Below are 18329 nucleotides of genomic sequence, written 5' to 3' on the forward strand. Positions count from 1 at the left end.
GACTGACATGGCTACCCCTCTGATAGGTGTAGTGAGTTTGTCAGGCCTGTTAAGAGTTGCTGTTACAGAATAGGGAACCCTTTGCCAGCTGGCGCCATGGGCCTCTGTGACACAGACACCTGGTTTCTTCAGGATTTCTCCCATGAAGGCTCAGTAACTGTCAGGCATCTGCTTTGATTTGCTGAACAGGGATGTGTTGGAAAGAATGGGTACAAAATAAATTATTTGTCAGATGATGTAAGAAGATCTAAATACTGTTCAACCTACATTTATTTATCAAACACAATCTTTTGATTTCTTTAAAATAATACCTTGCATTTCTGCAGCATCTTTCATCTGATGAGCTGTAAGTGCTTCATGAACATTAACTAAAGCCTCACAACTTGTAGGTAAGGAGTATATAGTGATCCACCACTAGAATAACAGCTCTACCTATATAATGTTACACAGCAAAAATTTTAGAATGGGATGTGAAGAATATCTCATATTATTGAACCTGCAAGTTAAAAGCCCTTACTGCCAGCTTCTTTAAGTCCCAATAATGGTAGTGGTTGAATTAGAAACTACTATCAATCTGTGCACAAGTTAAATAGGAGAGAAGACAGTTTGCCAAGAGCATATACTAGGATGCAATGTTGGTTTGTGCTATGACATAGGTATGCTGAGAAAGCACAATGCTTTATTCTCATTTTGTTAATGTGGCTCTTGCACTTAAATCTCCTGGCACTTTTGGTGGTGGTACATATACAAATCTCTACATTGTGAGATGAGAGTACATATCAGACTATTTCAGCGCTGTACAAACACAGAACTTAAAGCAAAATATCAATATAGACTTTCTGTATATTCACTTTTTAAAAATTATCTGGTTCTTATACCTGCACAAAACTAGTGTTTGTGTTTTATGACTCAATTATTTACCGCCATGAGACATTGGAAGAGGAAGTGTTTGATATTATCTTTCCTCTTTTTTTTAAAGATCTCGGCTCTAAGTCTACCTCTACCTCCCAAAAAGTTGATTGGGAATATGGATCGTGAATTCATAGCTGAAAGACAGAAGGGACTCCAGAACTATCTCAACGTCATCACTACCAATCACATACTGTCCAATTGTGAATTGGTAAAGAAATTCTTGGATCCAAACAACTATTCTGTAAACTATACTGGTAAGTGAAGGATTGTAAAAATGCAGTAATAAATTTACTTGCCTAATAGTTGCTGAGAGAAGGGTACAGGAGAAATTTACTCCTTCCTGATACAGAGGACCAGTCTCACCTTATAAATTGTGCATTAATCCTATTAAGGAGTGATACTGTGGCATAGAGCAGTGAATTTACTCTGAAGTTCCCACATGCTGTCTGTCATGAAGCAGATCTGTGCATTAACTGTACTGTTATCAAGTTTGCAGTTACCACAAAGAGTGGTCAGGACCAAGAGAATCCGTATGAGGGAATGTAACCAGGGGAGACATAAGATTCTACCTAGGGGCAGTTTAAACTAGTGTACCTGAGCTAGGGCAGTGAGCGAAGACACGCAGGGAAACTATTTCAGCTTTGCTGAGTACTTTGTGAAGCCCATGGTGCAAATTCCTCATGGTTTCTATAGAGACCCCATATATTACTGTGTACTGCTGTCGTAGCTCACAAATTCCTGCCCACTGCATCATGGGTAGCTGACATTTTCACAGGTAGCATTCTTCGTGCCTAGCTCTCAGTGTTATACAGAGGTGGTGCATCTGTAATGGGGATACTAAGGCAGAGGTTGTGATTTGTCCAAGGGCACACAGTGAGCCATTGGGAATAGAATCCTGGAGTCCTGACATCCAGACCCATGTCTAATTCGCTTTCTTTTAAGGTAGTCCTTTTCTAGAGTGCTGTATAGACTTTCTCATCCTTACGGGAACACGCGGGTGAGAGACGCTTACCCCTCTGTAAAACTCTTCCCATTTAACCAATAAGGGTGAGTGAATTTACCTAGGGTGTCAACTTTCCTTGCTTTCCTCTTCCAAATTCCTCCTTGAAACCCACCTCTGCCAGTAATCCCTCCTGTCTTCTTCACATTAGTAGTAACTGCTACACAGTCTTTTCCTGGGCTGCTGTCCAATGTCTTGTCCTATGTGTACAGTTTGACCTTACACATACAGCCATGGACTGGCATTTGGGAGATGTGGATTCTATTCTTTGTTTGACTACTGGCCTGCTGGATGGTCTTGGACAAGTCACTTTATTTCTCTGTGCCTCAACTTTCTTCTCTATAAAATGGGGATAATGATGTTTGCTTCTTGGTAAAGCACTGTGAGATCTACTGATGAAAAGTACTGTCAGACTTTAAAAGCAGCAAAGAGCCCTGTGGCACCTTATAGACTAACAGATGTATTGAGCATGAGCTTTCGTGGGTGAATACCCACTTCGTCGGATGCATGTAGTCATGATGATGATGACTACAATGCATCTGACGAAGTGGGTATTCACCCACGAAAGCTCATGCTCAATACGTCTGTTAGTCTATAAGGTGCCACAGGGCTCTTCGCTGCTTTTACAGATCCAGACTAGCACGGCTCCCCTCTGATACTTGTCAGAGACTTGTGTATTGTATTATGGTTCTACTTTGATTTTCAATTCTTCAGAACAGGGAATGTGTCCTGATCTGTGTAACTTTGTGGCAATGTGTAAATATGCATGAGACCTGCTCTGATCCTGCACCTTGAGAAATGTTGATAGGTGCATAGTATAAATTGGGAAGGTGGAAACATTGAAGTGTGCATGTGTATGGTTTTAATTCTAATCATAAATTGACCATACTGACTGACATTCTGGGAGCTCACCCAGCTTGTTAGGAACCAATCCTTCTTCAACATGGATTGCTGTTTCTGGACTTTGTATGTTTTTCCCCTTTCTCCATAGTCCAGCACGTAGCAGGCAAGTATGAAAGGAGGAAGAATTTTATGGTACCTGTCCAAACAAGATTTTCCTGTTGGACTTTCTAAACGTTGTTGTCCATACTAAAGCTGCTGGCAATAAATCCTTTTGTGGGAGACTAGGAATATTCTTCAGATCTTGTTGACTGAAAACTCTGTTCTTGCAGAAGATACTAAATGCAGAAAATTCTAAAAAAACAATGACAGCAGCTCTCAAACTTGTTCACAGAGCTCTTGCTGATCACCTGTGGAGGAAGCTTGCTAGCCAAATGGTTCTGGCTTCTCTCCTTGGTTCTAACTTAGCTTTCAGTAAAGAAAGCTGAAAACAGGACTGGCTCCAGGTTTTCTGCCGCCCCAAGCAGTGGGGGGGGGGGGGGGGAAATAGCCAATTGGCGGCAGCTCAGTCGCGTCGCTCCATTCTTCAGCGGCAGCTCAGCTCAAAGAGGAAGAGAGGGACTGAGGGACCCACCGCCGAATTCCTGCAGAAGACCTGGACATGCCATCCCAATAGCAGACAGAGTGCTGCCCCTTTGTATTGGCCGCCCCAAGCACCTGCTTCCTTAGCTGGTGCCTGGAGCCAGCCCTGGCTGAAAATATATTCAATATGCTCAATATTGCTTCCCCTTGTAAGTAATAGTTACAGTAATAGTTGCCATATTTAGCCCCATAGCAGTTAGGTAGCTTTGAAGGGCAATGAGGGAGGTCCTCAGGATTGCAACTAGGAGGAGAAATGGCTTATGTGATTGGAGCTGGAAGGGGAGATGACCAAGAGGCACCCCCTCTGTTGGTGAACCTAGACCTATAAGATGTGCCAGGTTGATGTAAAATGATAGCCTAATCCACCCCAAAAAGCTGCTTGGCTGCCTTTGTTTGAATTCTACAATTTATTCCTGTAGCACTAACCAATAGAAAACCATACCAGAGACAATGTATAGTTTCAATGCCCCTATAAACTGTGAAATGCAAACCTTCATTTTCGTAAAAGCACAACCTACCAAAGCAGAAACATGCTATTTATTTTTCATTTGTGTCCACGCTCTCCCTGAAATATCCTAGTGCAAGTGTGGCCAAACTGTGGCTTGCAGGGTGTATGTGACTCTTTTCCAGTTAAAGTGCGGCTCGCGGAGCCCCCCCGCTTGCTACCCCGTTCTCCATCTACCTGACTTGGAGGGGTGGGAGGAGATTGGGATACCTGCCTTGCAGCAGGGGGGCAGGGTAGGGGCTTATGCCCAGCGAGGAGGGGAATCATGGGGCTTCAGCCCTTTGGGGCACACTTGCTGGGGCTCAGGGCTTCACAGCAGGAGTGGGGCTGAGTCCCCTCAGGCGCGCCCCAGCTTTCGAACTTCTGGAGATTGTTCTATACAGCTCTGCGGGTTAGTAAGTTTGGCCAGTCCTGTCCTAGTGTCTGCTGTCTCTGCATACAGTGAACTGCCTTTCCCTAAACCTTCTTTGACATTTATGTTAGCTATGGAGGAGACCTAAAATATAAGTAATACATTAAAATATCAGCTCATCTAGTTACCACTGCACAAACAGTGGCGATCCTGTAAGAAGTATTCTGACATCCATATTAATTCAGAGCAAGTTCATCAAGATTACTGTTACAGCAAGTACCAGGGGAATTAATAATGATTAAGTCACTGCCTGTGATCTTGGCAGACCCCATTAGTGTGGCATTACTTTAAGTTACTGTTGTACCAATAAACAATGACTGTTGCACCATTTTTCTTTTCTCTTCAAGCATGTTTCCACAAATGGTCACAGGAAAACAATACACAACAGGTCAAATAAAATCTAAAACCCTGCATCCTTATTCATTCGCACTATTTGTCCCTGTCAAGATCAGTGACATTAGAGAAGTTTCATTGTTTGCCTGCTTTCCCTAATGATTGTTTCTCTTAAATCCCCTTATGAACTCCTAACAGAGTTGCCTTTCCAGCTGTGGGGGAGTGCTGTCTGTCTCAAGTCATCTGGACTGGTTTCATTTTTTCATAATTGCTCGCTGGATGCTGCCAGCAGAATGTCTGCAGGGAAGGAAGTGCCTTTGCACTAGTCAGCCCCTGTTACTCTGCAGGAGCAGAGCAGCAAGAAGTAAAATAAATAGATGAATAGTTTGTACATAGATTCATAGATTCTAGGACTGGAAGGAATCTCGAGAGGTCATCGAGTCCAGTCCCCTGCCCACATGGCAGGACCAAATACTGTCTAGACCATCCCTGATAGACATTTATCTAACCTACTCTTAAATATCTCCAGAGATGGTAATGGCAGAATTAATGTAAGGTTTTAAAATTTGGCATAAAGGTGAATAACAAAGAAATGTCCTGTTGTGAGGCAGCCCAGACGTGGGGAAATCCAAACCAGGAGCTTTGGCTCTGGATCTGACCTGTCTCTGGGGGGGTCTTGGAGCTTGTGGCTTAGGCCCGTTTCTAGTGCAGAGGAAATGTTCGCGCATGAAGCTTTGTGTTCCCTAAGCCAGCTGATTCACACTCTTCTCTTGGAAGATCTAAACTACTTCAGGTTAAAAGCTCAAAACGCTCTTTAGCCATGTTTTGTGACTTACTTTAATAGAAAAAACAGTTTTGCTGCCTTGTTACGTGTGACGCAAAGCCTGAATCCCTGGAGTTTGCTTCTGACTCTGAACATTCAGCAATATGTGTATAATTAACAGACTTTTAAAAATCTCTTTGCAGAAATTGCCTTACAGCATGTTTCGATGTTCTTCCGGTCGGAGCCAAAGTGGGAGGTGGTAGAGCCCCTAAAAGATATAGGTAAGAAATGGGCAGTTTGGGTCTCTGGTCAAGGAGAGACATGGCTGCCATGTTACTGTTCCGGGGGGAAGGGGGAGGGTGTGTCTCTTTGTGAAGGAGACTCAATTAAAATGGAGAATTATGGTGGCAGTTTGAGCCAAGTTAGAAGACCATTATCATTATGTATATGGAACTGAATTTGATGAAGAATTTGGAGTCTTACCACTGATCATACTAAGCATTGAAACCTTAAATTATGTATGTATCTTTCCAAATTGACATAATTTTGGTATGTGTTTGGTATAATGCCCTACTGATAGAGATCTTTGTAAATCTACAAGAATTTTCTTATTGGAAAAGCATAATAGAGAGTGAGCACATAAACCCTACCATGATTCAGTAGCTTTTTTTAAAAACAAAAATGAAAACTTTTTCCTTCTAGGTTGGCGAATACGTAAGAGGTATTTCTTAATGAAGAGTAAGAATCAACCAAAGGAGCGACTAATGTTAAGCTGGGTATGCTTGGATCTTAAATTTCATCCCACTTTCAGGTTCTTCAAGATCACTATAAATGAACTAGTCAAAGCAGCATTATAAAACCCCTCTGTGTGGTTGCCTTCATCCCCAACAAAAGTAATAAATGTTTTGAGTTCATCCTCAAGATCTTATTTTAGTGAAGCCTAACTTCATAGTGTTTTATCAGATCTTGCCTGTGAATAACAGAAACATGTAAACTTGGGTGCTTGGGATCCAGCTCTAAGTGGCAGTGTGAACCACTTGTGAGCTAGTTTAGCTTTTAGAATTTTTCTTTTCATAATGTATAAAGCATTACCTTGCATTGGAATTTGCCCTCTTTTACTCTAACGGTAAATTTTTAAGAAGCAGCTGTTTTAGTAACTTGTGAGCAAACTAAGTGAAAATCCTTCCATCTTTTTCTGTATATTTGTCAGCTGATGCCTTACTGTTTGTATTCATTTCTAGGCTGACTTTGGCCCTGATAAATACTTGTCTGATAAAGACTTCCAGTGCGCTGTGAAACTTCTTCCTTCTTGTTCTGTGAGTGTTACCTTGATGACTCTTAAACTGAGCCAACCCAAAACTAACCCTTATGAGGACTAATCCTGAAAAAGTGTATGCAGTCTAATATAAAAATATTGTGTACTGTTATAAAACTGCTTTCATCTGAAGAGCTCAAAGCCTTTGCAAACACTAGTTAAGCCTCCTGCACCCTGGTGAGGTAATATGGAATTGCCCAAGAAAGTAGCAGTACCAGAAATGTCAGTCATGGCGGCTGTGTTTTCTCTTCCTAGCTTTCCGTAATACTTTGAGTTAGCATCAGCTTGGATTGTAAATGTCCAAGATTTTCAGGCTTTCACAATAGTGCTGTCTATACATTTAATTGTTTAACAACTCATCAGATGTCCTGAGGATCTAATGGATATCAGTGAAATGTGTTTTGATCCTCTGTGCTCTGTCTGCAATCTGTCAGTAGCCTGGAGGCAGTGCTCTTATTTCCGATGTTCCAGGGAGCACCACATGGCAGGATCCAATCGTAGTAACTATCTGAATACGGAATGATATTTGCTGACCCCAAAGGGAGTCCTGTGCAGCCTGTCTCCACTTTCAGACTCTCTTGCTTTTTTGCTGTGTCACCTTGGGGCTAATTCTTACAGCCAAGTTTTAAATGGGAATGGTTGTTTTTTCCAATCCTGCAAGCAAAGTTGTCAGCAGAAAGTAAATAGTGCCCACTTGCACTGAGTTACTCTAGTGAGTGATATTAATTTCTGAAAAGGTTATGAAACTAGTGCTGTGAATTCTTAGTCTTGAACTACCTCATATGCAAATCTAGGGCCTGAGCCCACAAACCCATGAGTAACTTTATCCAGCATAAATAGAGACAAAGTGGCTCAGGTAATATATTTTATTGGACAAATTTCTGTTGGTTAGAGAAACCAGCTTCTGACCTTACACAGAGCTCTTCTTCAGGTCTGGGAAACTTAGACCTTGTCTCTGCTACAAATTACTTCAGTATAACAGATGATTAATCAACACCCCTGAGCAAAGTGAGTTATACTGACCTAAGCACCAGTGTAGACAGTGCTATGTTGGCTGGAGAGCATCTCCCACTGACATAGCTACTGCCTCTCATGGAGGCAGGAATCATTAAGCTGACAGGAGAGCTCTCTCCCATTGGCTGAGAACATCTTCGCCAGAAGCACTACAGTGGTGCAGGCTGTAAGTGCTCTAATGTAGACATAACCACATTCGGTGTCTCACAGTTAAACACAAGATGGAACAGATTGTTTAGCATAAATAGTTAATACATATTTCAAGGGACTACTCAAGGTGACCTGGCCCATTAATACTCCTTCAGTCATAGGGAACATAACAGGCCACTTCATTTTAACATGTATTTCATGGGACCATTCAACTACTTACTTACACTAAACAATCTGTTCCATCTTGTATTTAGCTGTGAGACACTAAGGGCAGGTCTATGGTACAAATGTACATCCATGCAGCAGCGCTGCTGTAGTGTGTTTGGTGAAGCCATTCGAAGCCAATGGGGGAGAGCTCTCTTGTCAGTTCAATGACTCTGCAAGAGGCAGTAGCTATGTGAGTGGAAGAAGCTGTCCCGCCATCACAGTGCTGTCTATATGGGGGGGGGGTTCAGGTTGGTATAACTACATTGCTCAAGAGTGTGGATTTTTCATACCCCGGAGCGACATAGTTATACCAAAGTAAGTGTGTGGTGTTGACCAAGTGTGAGTAAGTTTCCCAGATCTGAAGAGCTCTGTGTAAGCTCAAACTTGTTTCTCTAACCAACAGAAGTGGGTCCAAATATAAGAGATTACCTCAGCCACCTTGTCTTTCTAATCTCTTGGGACCAACACTGCTCCAACAACATTTTATGCAGCATAGTCCCATTAAACTCCCCTTAAAGTTACTCACATGCATGAGTGTTTACAGGATTTGGACCCTTAATCTTTTTTATCAACAAGCTAGTGACTGCAGTGTAAGAGATCATGAGGAAGAGCGCAGGTAATGAAGTTTGCAACCTCCTAACTTCCCCTGATGCCCACCAAATTCCCCTGAACCCTGTACTTGGTCACCTCCAGTTGGAGTACATCTGTTTTATCATATGTGGGCAGGGGTGTGCACAAGGGGGGGGCCAAGCAGGAGCCTGGGCACCCCCCCCAATAATTGGAGGGGGCAAAGCAAGCTCCTCCAGCCCCAGGGCTGCGGCAGGAGCACAGAACATGCTGCTTCAAATGCAGTTAGATTTAAATTCCCGTGCACGTTCCTGTGTGTGAGTTACTAATTTAGGGCCTGATCCAGCTGTTACTGAAATTGGTAATAAGATTCCTGTCTACGTCAGTGGAAGCTGAATAAAATCCTTGTTATGTTTGCCCTTGGTTAAGACTAAAGTAATGGTCCGTTAAGCAGATGTGACTACAGACTCTGGCTTGTCCTTTTGATAAACAAATAATTCAAATGCATGATATTACTTCAGGATATCTGTTCTCTAGTAAATGAATCTAGCATGAATTTACTGTAATCCACATTAAGATGTATGAATCTTCTTAATAGCTTCTTCTTTTGGCAGCATCCCTACATTTACAAAGTCACTTTTGCCACAGCCAATGAATCCTCGGCACTGGTAATTAGACCATTCAATGAGAAGGGAACACTAAAGGACCTTATCTATAAGGTACTGTACAATGGCACTGATTTTTAGCAAAATGCTCTGCCATGTTTTTTTACTTTATGGTCTTTAGAGTGTATATTAATAATAGTATAAAGTGCTTTTTATGTTGAGTAAATCAAGAGTACTTAAGTTTTCTTCTTTATAATTGCTTAGTACGAGCATGGCATTTTATATGTTCATTAATAGCTGTGTACTTTTTTTTTTTTAAAGGCAAAACCAAAAGACCCATTCCTGAAGAAGTACTGCAATCCCAAAAAAATTCAAGGTCTTGAACTTCAGCAAATAAAAACATTTGGGAGACAAATATTAGAGGTAACTCCTTTTACTGTCTAAAATGCATTTGTGACTAAAGGGTTAATATCCTCATAATTAACGGCTTGAAAATCTCCTCCTAATTAACAGCTGGGATTATTCTAATGGAAGGGAGTTAAAAATGTTGCATCCTTTTTGAAGTTAGTTTATTTTGTACATTTGGCCACACTGTGTGTAGTCAGTTCAGTGTAGTCCCCTATATAGTTAGCAGGGCCGGCTCCAGGCACCAGCATAGGAAGCAGGGGCTTGGTGTGGCCAATTCAAAGGGGCGGCACTCCATCCGGTATCGGGGCGGCACGTCCGGGTCCTCAGCAGAAACTCGGCAGCAGGTCCCTCATTCCCTCTCTTCCTCTTTGAGTTGCCACCGAAGAGGAAGAGGGGGGGACCCGCCGCCGAACTGCCGCAGAAGAAGTGGCACGATTGAGCTGCTGCTGAAGTGCCACCACTCTTTTTGCTGCTTGGGGTGGCAGAAAAGCTGGAGCCAGCCCTGATAGTTGGGCCTCCATCCTGCAATTGGATCCTTGTGTGCAGACCATTATCCTGGCATGGAGCCCCCATTATGATGTAACTGGCGCTCTGCACAGGTGCCAGGGTCTGCCCACGTGGATCCATTTGCTGCGTTGGGGACTAAGTTAACTACCTTTTTTTCTTGCCGGAAAGACCCGTAACTATAGACAGGAGTAGGGATACCATAAAAGCACTAATAAGGGTAACTTTTGAAAAAATCAGGCTCTAGTACTTAAAAGGGTGCTCCATCAGAAACTGGAATTTTTCCAAATCAGTAAATTTTAAAGAAAAAATTAAAGTGAGCAGCATCCTTTTAAATCTCTACTTCTGATTGAAGTGGGTAGAGGAAACAGTTGTTAGAGAGGAATGTGAGAACATGAACCGTTAGCGCCTGATGGGTTGGGGAAACCACCAGGTGAGGTCTAGGGAGGAGTGATATCATACAGGTGGTGCCAGTCCCAATCGGAATGAAGAGCTGTAGAAGGTGGCTTGACTCTGTGACTGTGTGGCTAGAAGGTGGGAGCTGAATGGGGGAAAATGAAAGATCCAGAGTCTGGGGAGCTGGTCCATCCATTGTGCAGTCTTTTAAGTACACTTCAAACATTATCTGACAATCGTCCAAACAGATGTTCTCGCAGTGACCCTTTTCGCTGATCTTTCAGGTATTAAAATTTTTGCATGAAAAAGGATTTCCTTATGGGCATCTACATTCCTCCAACGTGATGTTGGACGGTGATACGTGCAGGTTGCTGGATCTAGAGAATTCCTTGCTGGGACTCCCATCCTTTTATCGATCGTATTTTTCACAATTTCGGAAAATTAATGTAAGTCACTTAAAATATAAAGCAATAAATAGATATTTCCTACGTGAAAATCATCGTAGAGGTGATAGTAAAACAATTTGTACTTGACAATAAGATATTACAATAGTTTATCAACCCTGAAAAGTGACCTTAATGCTGTTGTAGAAAGTACGACTTCGGTAGGCATCTGCTCAAGTTAGCATATATCTCTCTGGAATGAAATAGAGAATGTTCTCTAAGATGAATGGACTAGAGACATTATGTAGATGTCTGGCTCTTGAAAACTCATAAGTTGGGCAGGGGTTGGTGCAGGTTATTTCTCAGCTGTTGATTTGCACATCAACAGTAGACTGTGTCTACAGAGAAGCTAGACCTAACTTCCCCTCTGTTGGGAAATCTGACCTGTTGTAGAACTTGCAAGCGTTTAACTGGTATGTTGCCTTGCCCTCAAGTACTCATTGTAATAAATTACATAAGGTATCACATGGGACAGCTGCTGACCTTGTTCAACAGTTGTACTGAGTTGCCAAAGATACTTTCAAAAGTTCACGGTTATATTAACTGTCAGTGCCATCAAAACTTACTAAAGTCTTAGCCAATAAGTGCAGCCACAGATATGTCTGCTACTAACATAAATCTAAAAGCCAGTGAACATCCTCTATTAACACTTAGTTCACTATGCTAAAATTAAGCCAAATGCACTAAACTCTGGTATTTTGTACAAATAGTTCTTTCTTTGGATACTTTCCTTTTTATCTACTTATTGGCTAGTTGGAAATCAGTGGGGTGTGTGGTGGTATGGGTATATATAGTATATTAAATCTGTGTTTACTGTTTGAATAATAGAAAAATGCGCTAGCTCAAGATTTCCTTTCAGTATTATGGTTTTCAAAAATCTATATTTTGTAGAAATAAGGGTTGTGTGAACAGAAAATAGGTCAATTATTAGGTTAATTAGCTGAGTTGTCACCTGCAACTGAAAATGCCAAATAGATGACTTGTGAAGGGGTTATTTTATTAGAGAAGCCATTTGGGCTAGGTGCAGTTTGTGTACATAGTAAAACTGTTCTTCCCCTCCAAATTTAGCATCTAAATAGAAAAAATAAACATAATCCCAATCCTCTCATGCTTTGCCTATCAATGGGGAACTGAGGCACAGAGACTAAGGGACTTGCCCCAGGTCACACAGTTTGGTGGCAAAACTAGGAATTGAACCCGTATCTCCGTCTTGTGCCCTAACCACAAGCCCATCCTTCTTTAATGGAGCATTGTAAATATTGAAACTGAAATGTGCAAAATTGCTTGATTCTAGCAAGCTGGGCTTTTGTCTCCCTAGACTTTAGAAGGTGTTGATGTACATTGCTTTGGTCACTTACTGTATGAAATGACGTATGGGAGACCTCCAGATTCAATCCCAGTGGACGGCTTCCCTCCTGCTCCATCCGCGTCAGTCGGTCAGTATACTATTGGGGAGGTATTAGTCTCTGTTTAAAGTAACTTCAATTGTCTGCCTTTCTTTTAATCCAACTATAAAGGACATATTCGACTATACTAGAAACCTACTTAATATGTCTTGTAGCTTTAGAAGGAGAGTTCTGAGGCTGGATAATTTATTTATTAAATTAACTACAATAGAAAATGTACCATACCTGTACGTTTCTGTGTTGTGAGATGCCTTTTCCCTGAAGAAATGTATATGGCACATAGATACACTGAGTTGCTTTATTATTCTTTCTTTACTACACAGTTTCTGATCATCTGGTAAAAGTAATATCTACTGCTCCTGAACTGTTTTAGTTGAAAGGTTAGTTAGGGAGTGTTACACAACAGTGCCTAATCTTTTATCCCGAACCAAGGAAAGCAATGTTAGCAAATGTGTTCCTGCTGTATAAAAATCTGCCCATTCTTTCTCTTCCTTCCTTCCTTCTTTCCTTCCTTTTTAAAGTGGCTGTTTTGGAATCCCTACTCTCCTGTGAAGCCCTAAAGAATGGTATGCCAGCTGTCTCCAAGATCTTACAGATGTCGTAAGTTCTCGTTGCCTTGTTTTTTGTAGACTTTAGTATTGTTAATTATATTAATATGAGCAAAGCTTTCTCTGTGCTCTCATCATTCATAATAAAGGGTTTTTTGGGGGGGAGGAATAACCTCTCCTAAATGAGAGCATTAATGGTCTAACTTTATTTGATGTACGTCACTTGTAAAATATGGACGATGTTCCTTAAATTATTCTGACCCTTGCTACATTGTAGCATATAATACATTCACCCACACAGGTGGTGTTTGCATTTTAATGAAGGACTTCTGATTTTTCAACTTTAATTAATAAACATCCATAAAACACTCCTTATTTTATTAAAAAAAGAAAAAATTGGCATTTATCAAAAAACCCCACTGGAAATGGTTTCTTGTATCTAAGGGCTTGTCTATATAGAGCAGTAATGTGGAACACTCGGGTGAGATTTCTGAAGTGCACTAATGTGCTGCATGTTAATTGGTCCATGTAGATCTTACTGATGTACACTAAAAGTTCCCTAGTGCACTTTAGCATAGTGCTATTTAAATTGGTTCTACGTTAAAGTATGCCAGGGAACATTACAAGAGATTATTCATTGCAGTATTTATTTCTGTAATGAGTAAATATATAATATTATATGATATACATACTTACTTACTTACTTATTATAGGGTGTTCAAAGAGAGCCCTGAAAACCTCTGATTTTGGACCTCTACATAAAATTCAAATTGCTAAAAATAAATCCCCCAAAAAGGGGGGAAAGGGAAGTAATTAACCCTGAAAAATATAAGCCCGATGTACAGAGCATGTTGCTGTAATTATTTAAATGGGGCCCAGCCATCCATTACGAACACATGCAAAAGTACATGGAGGGATGATAAGAAAACATCTAAAATGCAGAAGTGATCCTTAATAGATTTGATTGGCAGTGAGCCTGCAATGTGATTAACAAAGTAGATTTTATTGCTTTGTTCAATGTTTGTGCTCAAAATAGGGTGTGGGCAAAAGTGTAATATTCTGGCCTTTAGAATTGTGGCCTAGTCCCCCGGTGTGTAGCTTGCCACACATTTTGGGGCGTGTTGTAGAGTTCCATATTCTCTGGTGGGAAAGGGTCAGTGCAGTCTTGTCTTTTGTCGTCTTTCTTCTTTTTTATTTGAGGGGGAGAGGAAATAAACAGAAATCTGACAACAGGGAAATGGTATTGGTGTAAGAATTTATAAAGGTCATGAGTTAGAGAAGATCATCCATGTCCAGTCTAACCTGATGTGTACATGCAGCATGATTTGGAATGTGTAGGTTCTGGGTTCAGATACATGCCAATACAATAAAAATAAACCTTTCTCTCCTTGAATAAAATTCTATTCTGTAGAAAGAGTTTGTTTAATTTTGGCAAGGGCACATAATTTAAAAAGCGGGGGTCGGGGGGAGTGGGGAAGAAATCCACAAGTAGGTTTTAAAGGGACTCTGACAACTTTATCACACCTTTCTCTGAATTTTCTACCTACTATTGTTCCTGAGTGTCTGGATCTGGGATGCTGGAGAAGTTCATCACTTTTGTGTAAACATGTGGTGATCTGCAGTAGTGTCAAAATTCTAAACTATTGGTCACAGGGGATTTAACTCTGACATTTCACTGGACAACCTTCTACTGTGTTTTCAAAAAGAGTCTGAAAATAGGAATATTATAACAACATTGCCCTCTAGTGTACTTCCCCTGTGCTCTGAAAAGAGGATTAATCATTTGTATTGTTGCTGCTGTCTAGTGGGATTGAATGAAATGTTTTTTCCTTGTTCAATTACTTTATCTGGAGTGTTAAAATCCAGGTAAACGGAAATGTGAAACTTTACTCAGATGTCTTCCATGCCCTTTATTGTTTTGAATATATAATGACTGTGCAAAGAGAGAGCTTCTTGTCAAAGAGGAGTGATCTTTTAGATGCAGTGTACCCAAAAAATCCACCTGATCCCTGTAGTCGTTATGGCATTTTAAGCAAAGGGAGAGTTGGCTTTGGGAGAGTCTAGTCTGCCTAACTAAAATTACCTTGTTTCAGCTGTCAGTGTTTCTCTTGGTCTCCTCCTAAAGCTGTTAGCTAGTCTTGCATGTTCCACATCAGAGGTGGCTACGTGTCAGGGAGGATTGCTATTTGTACATTATGACCCTCTGGATGAAAAGCACCATATACGTGCCAGTGCAAAGACCTGAAGAAGAGCTCTGTGTGAGCGCGAAAGCTTGTCTCTCACCAGCAGAAGTTGGTCCAATCCACTTTGTCTTAGTGCAAAGAATAAGCAGCAGTGGAGGGGATGGTGGTAATGCTGCATTCTCTTCTTGATCCTGTCTGTCTCTTGGAAATAACACACCAGCTTGAACTTTTCTTTCCTTTCAGATTATTCAGTGATATTCTACTAACGAATTCCGAGAAACCACAGTTTAAGGTAAAAGTGAACGACACTGGCGTATCATGAATTGCTGCTGACTGTGTGGTTATGTGGCTGGCTTTGGGCCTTGGTGCTATCCATCCGAAATGGGGGGTTGCGTGAATGAGATGGACGCTTGGCTCTGTTCAGGGCTGCCAAGGCACCAGTGCTGCTGTTTTTTTCAGCTGCACTTAGCAAGGGAGCTTATTCATTGGATTCCTTCATTGAAATGTCCCTGGGACACTTGTATTTTTTTACTCATTAGATTTTCTTAAGGATGGTGGTAGTTGCTGTTCCTTACTGTGAACACTGACCCAAACGTAAAGCAAACTCGGGGTTTAGGGATAGTGGGGGAGCACTCAGCACCAAATTCTGCAGATGCCTCAAACTGTCCCTCAGAAAAGAAGTTACTTGTACATAGTGGACAAGAGAAGTAAACAGCAAGATTTTCTTTGGTGGTTCTTTGTTATAAGATGAACAAATGTGAACTTCATAAAGTTCTATAGGAGATTCAGGATAAACAATCTCTTCAAAGCATGAGTAACCTAATATAGATCCGGCGCCATGTCTGTTTACCAACTACTTGCCATGTGCAAGTAGTTTCAACAGCAATGGTGAGAACAGACTCCTGCAGGATTGCATGGGAGCGTGATCTCCTTGCCACTGATTGGAACCTTCCCATAAGAAATCAACAGAACCACTCTAAACCATCAGCTAGTCCACAGTCCGATCTGAAGCACCTTGTATCTGAACAGCTGCTAGATTAACATTGGCCTTAACTCCTCCATCATACACCATGCTCTTTTCCTGTTGTTGAGGCTTGCAGCCAGGTTTGGAGGGAGCAGTGCTTGCAGAAATCCCATGTGGTCTAGGTGGATACACAGTTATCTTCATTAAACAATCAATGTTAGAACCTGGGGCCTCATCATAGATCCAGAAATTCCTCAGATTAAAAGTGCATGTATGGCAGTGAAGCTGTGTTAATTCTGCTTGGCACATCTCATACCATGATTATTTTCTTTCGTTTACCAGATTCCCACAAAGTTAAAAGAGGCATTGAAAACTGCCAAGGAATGCATAGAAAAGAGACTCACTGAAGAACAGAAATTGGTAATTTCTGCATTGCTCTATGGTTTTCCCACAGACATTCTTTCCCGTCATCTTTTAAACCAAAGATTTGATGACAAATGGTGAAATGTTAGATTTTCATCAATAGGTTTAATAAATCTTACTGAGGTGAAGTATGCCTGCGAGACTATTGCAGTAGATGTAAGAAACACTTTAATCATAGAATCATAGATTATAGGACTGGAAGGGACCTCGAGAGGTCATCGAGTCCAGTCCCCTGCCCGCATGGCAGGACCAAACACTATCTAGACCATCCCTGATAGACATTTATCTAACCTACTCTTAAATATCTCCAGAGACGGAGATTCCACAACCTCCCTAGGCAATTTATTCCAGTGTTTAACCACCCTGACAGTTAGGAACTTTTTCCTAATGTCCAACCTAGACCTCCCTTGCTGCAGTTTAAACCCATTGTTTCTGGTTCTATCCTTAGAGGCTAAGGTGAACAAGTTCTCTCCCTCCTCCTCATGACACCCTTTTAGATACCTGTAAACTGCTATCATGTCCCCTCTCAGTCTTCTCTTCTCCAAACTAAACAAACCCAGTTCTTTCAGCCTTCCTTCATAGGTCATGTTCTCAAGACCTTTAATCATTCTTGTTGCTCTTCTTTGGACCCTTTCCAATTTCTCCACATCTTTTTTAAAATGCGGCGCCCAGAACTGGACACAATACTCCAGCTGAGGCCTAACCAGAGCAGAGTAGAGCGGAAGAATGACTTCTCGTGTCTTGCTCACAACACACCTGTTAATGCATCCCAGAATCATGTTTGCTTTTTTTGCAACAGCATCACACTGTTGACTCATATTTAGCTTGTGGTCCACTATAACCCCTAGATCCCTTTCTGCCGTACTCCTTCCTAGACAGTCTTTTCCCATTCTGTATGTGTGAAATTGATTTTTCCTTCCTAAGTGGAGCACTTTGCATTTGTCTTTGTTAAACTTCATCCTGTTTAACGCAGACCATTTCTCCAATTTGTCCAGATCATTTTGAATTATGACCCTGTCCTCCAAAGTAGTTGCAATCCCTCCCAGTTTGGTATCATCCGCAAACTTAATAAGCGTACTTTCTATGCCAATATCTAAGTCGTTGATGAAGATATTGAACAGAGCCGGTCCCAAAACAGACCCCTGCGGAACCCCACTCGTTACGCCTTTCCAGCAGGATTGGGAACCATTAATAACAACTCTCTGAGTACGGTTATCCAGCCAGTTATGCACCCACCTTATAGTAGCCCCATCTAATTTGTATTTGCCTAGTTTATCGATAAGAATATCATGCGAGACCGTATCAAATGCCTTACTAAAGTCTAGGTATACCACATCCACCGCTTCACCCTTATCCACAAGGCTTGTTATTCTATCAAAGAAAGCTATCAGATTGGTTTGACATGATTTGTTCTTCACAAATCCATGCTGGCTGTTCCCTATCACCTTACCACCTTCCAAGTGTTTAGAACAGATTCTTTTTCAATTGAATTATATTTGGGTGTCTTAAAGGTATGCTGCACAATGTAAGATAGAACATGAGTATTACATTAGAAAACCCAAGCTTGTTTGTTTTTCTAGTTAACTTTATCATATTTAAAAACTACATGAGCTAAAATGGCTAATTGACAGCATGAAGCCAAACTTCCTGGCTTCTGACACTTTTGCATGATAGAGACACACACATGATTTTTGTGCACTGTATTGGCTTTTGCACATGCAGATAAATACATGGACAAATTGGAGGACAGTTTGGAAATCTGGCCATATATTGTTTTCTTATTCGCTTA

The 18329-nt window shown here is 41.2% G+C and overlaps 1 protein-coding gene across 18 annotated transcripts in view; it reads left to right on the top strand.

The window, feature by feature from the left end:
• PXK (PX domain containing serine/threonine kinase like) overlaps positions 1–18329 on the top strand; it is a 54828-nt gene that overhangs the window by 23198 nt on the left and 13301 nt on the right. For 16 of the 18 annotated variants that reach the window (XR_010589377.1, XM_065552909.1, XM_065552908.1 and 13 more), the window contains 11 exons: positions 980–1166; positions 5611–5688; positions 6110–6183; positions 6649–6723; positions 9275–9379; positions 9587–9688; positions 10858–11019; positions 12335–12452; positions 12944–13022; positions 15397–15445; positions 16460–16537. Coding sequence is in view for 17 of the 18 variants with exons in the window: in XM_065552909.1 (XP_065408981.1) it covers positions 980–1166; positions 5611–5688; positions 6110–6183; positions 6649–6723; positions 9275–9379; positions 9587–9688; positions 10858–11019; positions 12335–12452; positions 12944–13022; positions 15397–15445; positions 16460–16537 (1107 nt within the window). In the remaining variant the exon portion in view is untranslated. Of the gene's footprint in view, positions 1–321; positions 390–979; positions 1167–5610; positions 5689–6109; positions 6184–6648; positions 6724–9274; positions 9380–9586; positions 9689–10857; positions 11020–12334; positions 12453–12943; positions 13023–15396; positions 15446–16459; positions 16538–18329 lie in introns of those variants that run through there. The other 2 variants (XM_065552911.1, XM_065552913.1) reach the window with 2 other exon arrangements.

Source organism: Chrysemys picta, chromosome 7 (assembly GCF_011386835.1).
Source record: "Chrysemys picta bellii isolate R12L10 chromosome 7, ASM1138683v2, whole genome shotgun sequence".
Classification (NCBI taxonomy): Eukaryota; Metazoa; Chordata; order Testudines; family Emydidae; genus Chrysemys; species Chrysemys picta.